This window comes from Crocodylus porosus, unplaced genomic scaffold, assembly GCF_001723895.1.
Source record: "Crocodylus porosus isolate Cpor-Errol unplaced genomic scaffold, CroPor_comp1, whole genome shotgun sequence".
Taxonomy (NCBI): Eukaryota; Metazoa; Chordata; order Crocodylia; family Crocodylidae; genus Crocodylus; species Crocodylus porosus.
This window is the reverse complement of record NW_017728943.1, coordinates 50,345,184-50,352,641: the sequence shown is the minus strand read 5'-3', so window position 1 is coordinate 50,352,641 and position 7,458 is coordinate 50,345,184. Positions and strand designations below refer to the sequence as shown.

At 41.9% G+C, this 7,458-nt stretch overlaps 1 protein-coding gene across 1 annotated transcript in view; it reads right to left on the bottom strand.

Annotated features, from left to right (window-relative positions):
• FSHR (follicle stimulating hormone receptor) overlaps positions 1-6,778 on the bottom strand; it is a 188,118-nt gene extending 181,340 nt beyond the window's left edge. Inside the window, exon 1 of the mRNA XM_019549338.1 lies at positions 6,532-6,778. Within this exon, the coding sequence (XP_019404883.1) occupies positions 6,532-6,683 (152 nt within the window). The 5' untranslated portion in view covers positions 6,684-6,778. The remainder of the gene's footprint in view (positions 1-6,531) is intronic.
• Between the last annotated feature and the right edge of the window lie 680 nt (positions 6,779-7,458).

Genomic DNA, 7,458 nt, shown 5'->3' with positions numbered 1-7,458 from the left:
TTAAAACTTAAGAATGCACATAACACAAGGGTCAGCAGCCTTTTGAAGGCATGGGCTGGAGCTTACAACCTGGCTGTGCGCCAGAAGTCTCCACCTCTTACATGCTGAAGGGCTGGCTGCCAGATTCCTATCCCCTCTGCAGCAAGGATAAACTCAAATGCTGTGGAGCTGCAGACTCTGCAGCAGCGGGGAACACTACAGGGTGGAGAGATGGTGCAGTGCACCGCCATTAGATTGATTCCCCATCCTGGATTGGACTATGTGGGCCAGATCCAACCTCTTTGCAGGCTGGATCCAGCTTGCCGGCCATAGGTTGCTGACCTCTGCACATATCAAGTTGTCATTCCCCAGACAAAGCTGGATTGGCTCTTAAAGTGTACTTCCTAAGGATGTGTCCAGATTACTTATAAATGCCCAACAGTAAGGGTGGAAATGGCTCTCCACATAGCCTTATATTTTGGGGTGCAGTGACATGGAAGGAACCAGACGGCAGAAAGAGAATTCAGGTTGTTAGGGAAGAGAGAGTGCAGAGACCATAATATTCTGAATAGCTTTACATTGTGGTATATGTTGCGTACTGTTCATATACAACCCCATTCCTGAAAAAAAAAAAAAAAAATGGAACTAGGGTTTTCAAATTGGGCTCTGATCTAATTGAATTTACAAGGGGAAAAAATGGAAAAATATGAGCTTGCAAATAAAACAAGTAATTGAGAAGGAAAAAAAGAAAAAATGGAAAAAGAAAAAATAGGTCTCCTCTCCAGTAAGTCATTTTCCAAATATTTTTGAAAATCTCTTGTTCCTTCATCTTCTCAAAATACATCTGATTTTTCTTCCTTAAAAAATTCATTTCCTTACAGTTTTCTATTTATTTTTTTTTTGTTTTTTGTTTTTCTTCCCTAGTCCTTTTGGCCTTCTGAACTGCATAACCTCCTTCTATTCTTGCCTAGTCCTTTTATTTTGGATAGTGGAGGTCTCTATTTCTTGAGTTTCTGTTCCTGCACATACTTCTCTTTTCTCTGCTGTTTCCATTGCCTGGCCCTGTTTGTCCTTTACTTTCTCTTTCATCTCATTTCCTTTCTTCTGTCTGAAGCAATGTCCTCCTGTTCCATGCTATGATCTTCTATCACAACTATATTTTTTGTTTACTTCCTTACTGATTTTTCTCCATCATACTTACATTCTTGTATAACATCTAGCTCCTTCAGGTTCCTGAGCAAGACTTTGAAATAGTCAATATGAGTGGCCTGAAAATCTACTCCCCATTTTATATTGAGTCTAATGCATACTGGTACTGGAGTTAGGGTCCAATTCTTCCCTCACAGGGTTTTTACAGTTCACATCAAGCTAAACGTTTGAATCAGCTGTCCTGACAATAGGTGCTTATTTTTACAAGGTGGCTTACAGTTATACAAAGCTGTGAGTCTGCACATTTTCAAAAGGAGGAAAATATTGTAGTTTAAAAAGAGTTGAAGACAGGAAGAGCAAGACAATCTGTTCACCTTTGTGCATAATAAGTATTTGTCTCTAGCCAGCTGAGCATGCTGAATCAGCAGCTTCAGAACTGCTGGCTTTTTATGGACTGAAGTTTGCAGAGACAGTTTTTACTACTGGGGAATGCAAGACTTACAGAAGCACTGCAGTGTTTTCAAACACTAAATTGAACAGCTTTATATGACAATAAGGAGGTAAGGATTTCTGTTCCTTTAAGCTCCTAAGACTAAATGGTTCAATGTAACAGGGAGCCAGAGAGTCCTGTTACTTTATGGGAGGCTGACTGTAGAGCAGCAGACTGCACTGGGGCAGGCATCCAAGCAGCCCAGGAGCAGGTCTCCAGGTAGAGCAGAAGGACTAACTGCAGGCAGCTGAGTTCAGTGCAGTGGAGGGAGGCAGGCTAGCCATCAAGCCTAAATGTGTGTGGCTGCAGGACCACCTGACAGGAGAGGGTGGGACTTTAGGGGCACATATGGCTAGTACCTGAGAACAGGCAGGCAGTCTATCCCGGAAGGCTGCAGTGAGAAGAGAGCCTGAACAGGAGGGCTGCAGGAAAGTGACTGGCTGAGATTTAAGCTTCCCTGTAAGGTGCTGAAGGCTTGCAGGGGAATATGACCCAGGGTAGGGAGAAGTTTTGTGGTACAGCCAGTGAGCTGAGATTTATGTCTGGGCCCACTGTGGGGGTAGTTTTCATTACAGCCAGTGAGATTACTTTTTGTTACAGTTTACGCTGGTGAAGCAGAAGTGACTACAAAGGGAAGAGGAGGTCACAAGTGTACCCAAGGGACATGAGAGTGTCCGTCTTGAGCCCTTCCAGGGGCCGGGGCTCATGACGGGCTGGCAGTGGCTGAGAGGGCCCAAGCCTGGGCTATAGGGGCTGTAGCAATGGCCTGAAGTCAGGGAGGGCTAGGGGCTAGAGCCTGAGAGGGTGAAACCAGAGCCAAGGACCCAGAGCCCAGAGGGGTGAGACAGAGATGGCTTGAAGCCTGCAGGGCTCAGGCTGCAGCCTCAGTGGAGTGAAAACCAGAACCAGGGGCCTGAAGCTCAAGACAGCAACAAACCCAAGAGGGTGAAACCAGAGCATATGAAGGCAAAACTAGAGCTGGAGAACTGGGGCAGTGGGCCAATGCAAAGTGCCCAACTAGGGAAAGGTGGGGGGGCCAGGAAGGCCAAGGCCCCAGCAAGGGTGCAGAGGTATAAGATGGCCTGGCATTAGCCTGGGGACAAAATGCCCCACTTAAGTAATGACCAGCAATATTTGTGAGGCATAGATGTGGCTGGAAGGGATGCCAGAGCCTATGAAATTAAGCCTTGAGGCGACAAGTGCATCAGAGTACAGACGGCCTCACCTACTGCCTGAGGGCAGGAAGGGGATCAGTGGGATTTGGGAGGAACTCACTGACTGGCAGTGGACAAGGGCTCACTTTGGGACCCAGGGGCAGCCTCCCTGCTTATGAACCAGCATCAGCATCAAAGCATGACAGCCAAAGGAAGAGGGAGGGAACTTGGGAGTTGGAGCAAGGCAGGACTTGCGGGGTCACAAGAGGGCATTGTGGCTGCCCCTGGGGCTCAATCATGCTACATTAATATTTTACAAGATTCCACTGAGAGCTACAACTTGTGCCTGAGAAGTATGTGGAAACTCATGCAGAAGTTGCTCCTGGAGGCATTTTATCTCAGTAGGCACAGTGCCACCCAGAAGCCAGGTGAAACCCTACAGCTGTTCACTTTTAACCAGGTATGTGATCTTTCCTCTGTGGAATGGTATGGGAGGGGAGTTGCACCAACCTTACTTATGAAAATAACAGCATCAAAGTTGTTATGAAGTTAAGATCTATTCTCTCCCCTGCTTCCCTGTTATGCAGTAGACCAGTCACCAAAAAATAAATGAGATGGGTTTGCCAAGAAGAGATCATGTCATATCAATGTTGGCTGTTTTTCATCTTCTTAGCAATCTTTAATACCTAGAATACATTATTAAATAATCAATTTGAAGAATTTTGGTGGTGGTGGGGAGGGAACAAAGTTAGTTACACTGGACTATAAAATTTCACAAATTCTCCGTTTTATTTTTCTTTACAAATAGGCATTATGTTTGCCCCTCTCCAGGCTTCTGGGATTTCCCCTGCCCTCCAAAGGTTCTTGTAGAAAATCACTAAACGATATAGAGAATATTTTGTCTAGCTTATAGGGCCATCGGCTGCAACTGTGTTTCTCCCTCACCCCTGACTCCTATGGTGGAGATGGTCAACATTTCCTTAGATGAGGGGAAATCAAAACTCAGTTTAGACCAAGTCTAGGTAGCAGTTAGGGAGCCAATTTTTAATGCAGAGCTTGCAGTCCCCACCCAGTCTTAGCAAGAAAACTAAGTCAGTATTATCATGGCATTGGCTCCTGTCAGGAGCCAGAATCCTTGATCCTCTCAGGGTATGGTATGAAGTTACCACTCCTGCCCACAGACAATGGAAACACTGAGGCCACCTTTCTTCAGGCTGAAAAACCATTGTCTTTTGATCTGCTTGGTACTATTAAAGCAGCATACAAAAAACCAGAACTCTTGGTTCCAAAGTGATACCTTTTATAGACCAACTGGAAAATTGCAAGAAAATTGTCCTTTTCTGCACGCTTTGGGGATCAAAGTCTCTTCATCAGGCTCTGGGAAGTGTACAAGATGGTAAAAAGCTGGTACAAGATGGTAAAAAGTCCCCATAGGTAGGAAATAAACTTCATTTTTGCACAGAGGGAGCTGGAGATGGAAGGCTGTCCCTCTGAGTCCATGGGAGTGGACCCAGATTTTAAACTGCATTGCAGAACAACAAGGATGGTTTTTTTTACCTCCCTGCCTCCCATCTGGCATCTTCAGGAAAGGAATTCCGCCTGATGGACACATCAAGAAGCTCACACACTGTCATGGACCCAGAGGGACAGCTTTCCATCTCCAGCTCTCTCTGTGCAAAAATTTTATTTTATTTCCTACCTATGGAGACTTTTTACCATCTTGTATCAGCTACACTTTTCCCAGAGCCTGATGAAGGGACTTTGAACCTGAAAGCTTGCAGAAAAGGACAATTTTCTTGCGATTTTCCAGTTGGTCTAATAAAAAGTATAATTTTAGAACCAAGAGTTCTAGTGTTTTGTATGTCTTTTTGTCTCAGGCCAACACAGCTACCAAGTACACCCATTAAAGAAGCACACACTTGAAAACAATCTATCTTATTCTGGCAGCCTTCTTGTGTTTACAGTGCTAACTGGAGTAAAATGTTACAAAGTCTTATTTTAGTTTGATAAATCAGCACACAGCAAGCAAGCAGGTTGCACAAATGCATTTTCTCAGACTGAGCAGAATGTATAAGGCTTGGCCATTTCTTTGTGAGCTAGACTGGGAGTAGAAGTTCTACTTCTATTCTCATATATACAGAGGTGTATGCAAAGTGACTCTGTTGAAGTCAATGGATGATACCTTGATTTTGCTAAGGTTAATGAGAGTTGTATTATTGACTTCAACGGGGCCAGGATTTCAACTGAAAGAACAGGGCCCAGAGTTTCTAATTTTCATGTTCATGCAATCAAATAAAACATTATTTCAAGAAGAAAATACTTCCCTATTGTTTTAATCGCATACATGCGTTCTCTAAATAGCCTGTTACAGTGATTTATAGAGGCTGATCAATTAAAGAGTCAAACAGATTTTGAAATAGTTATGAGGTATCCCATTCTAACCAAGCCCCATTTACTACCAAGTACTCTTCTGTGAATTAGAACTCCATTTCTTTAGTACAATAATTATATACTGACTGCATAAACCCTGGAAGGCAGATCTTAACTGTGTGATCCAAAGAAACAATCAATCAAAGCAAATTAAACAAAACTAGCAGTATACACCTGCAGCATGGCATACCAGGATTTAGAGGACCTAAATCATAGATGATATACTCTAGTTTTTTCGCATTTAAAACTCTTAAGTGGTTAGTTTTGGCATTTTCCTCAGGTTTCATTACAATTGATTGGCTTTATTTCTACTACTGCCTCTCTCCATTAAAAACAAACTCAATGTGCTTGAAAACTGAAGGGTAATTTTAGTGCAATGTAGATGCAATATGGTTTATAAGATCCAGCTAGTAAAATATCAGAGGCATTCTTTCTTGGCTGGTCTGTCCAAACTCGTTGCTCTAATTTCTCAGCAAATGGATTTATCCAGACAGCTCCATTCACAGTAGCTTAAGTGCTTATGATGTTAAGTAAAAGGAAGTGACTTTAAAATCATTAAGATTGTTAAATATTGGCATTTGTATGAACTAATAAGCTTTGTATCATCAAATTGGAAAACATCTGCTGTACAGTGGTATCTATGTCACTAGGAAACAAATGGAAACTTTATGGAATATAAAGCTATTAACTGAAAAACCAAACACTGTATCTTCACTTTTTTTTTATTCTCATCAACTGCTGTCACACTGTTTCACTGAATTATGAGAATCATTTATTTTTTGACTCCCAGTGGGAAATTTTTATGCTGTATGGCTCCATATGAAAACAGCAAGTTATATTCTGGCAAATAAACACTTGCCTTTGGAAAGTTCCTGCTGTACAAACAAAATGTTTTTAAAGCTGCTTACTACAGACGAAGCATACTACACATCCCACTCATTTTCAATGACTGTAAAGCAGGTTATAAAGCAAACCTAGCTTTTTATGTTATGAATTCCTTTAGAGATACAGGCTCTCAAGGAAACTTATTTAAAACTCTGCATCATCTTTGCGGTATGCACTTTACCTTTTCTTAACAAGGATCTCAAAACAAAAAGGATTAGAGTAATAGAGAATCTCATTACAGACAGCTTTTTTTGATGCGATACATGATAATTTAAGGGATGTGAGAGAGTGCCCTACAGCTGATATACATCACCTATGCAAACCCCAGGTCTTCTACAAAACTGATCAAGATCATATGTTGACTTGCCAGGCAGTAGCTTGTTTTTGAAAGACAACAGCAAAGCTGCTGTGTGGAAATTGCAACATTTTTCCTTCCTTACTTACAGTTCAGTAGAGTTCCTGGGAATGTCCCTAGGGACATAGATCACCTTGCTCTCCTGACAAATGAATATCCTGTCCAAGCAATGGCACAGGTGATGCTGACATCCAGCACAGCCACCAAGGAAAGCCAGCCAACAAACAAAAATAAAAGACATGTTGATCTTTACATCTGTGCTCTCTTCTCCCTCCTTAAAAGCAAGGGCTCCACAGACTTCAACAGTATAACTTGGAATGAGTCCCTCGTTTGAGTTTCCGCCTTAAAAGCTGAAGTGAGTCATGTGATTCTGAGGGGGATGACTCTTTTCAAGTTTTAGTTTATGGCCTATGCTTCATAAGAGTCTTAGGGAAGGTGCAAGAAGGAGCTGTATATTAGCAACAAGGACTTCTTATGACAAATGTTATCTTGAGAGTGGTTTTGTAGAAACTGAGGAACCTTAATCAACTGGTCAGCATGCGTGGAGTGTGTTGTATATATGCACTGAAAAATGTTCTCTCTCTTCTCCTGTTTTACATGTGTAATTTGAAATGAGGACAAGAAGGGAGTGAAGCCTTTTCACTTTTTGTCATTGCTCTTTGCAAACACTACAGAATTTATGTTTGCATGCTTTCCTTTCTACAGAGTGATGCTAGAGTCTTTGCACATGCTTCACTACTTATTGCAACAAAGGCACAAAAATTGCATGGTAGATTTTTACAGTATTGTTAGCTTTAAAAGGATATAGCTCTGAAACCCAAGGCCAAATGATATACTTTTATTTTAACATTCAGAGCTTTCCCACTGTGAGAGCATACATTGAAATCATTTTTTACTTGTCTCCTTTCCTTTTTTTTGACATCTTTAGAGAGAGCTTATATGGTCCTTGACAAACAACAATCCACATTTGTCTTCACTCCCCTGTTCCTTTGAAAACAGGCATATGGGGAAGGATA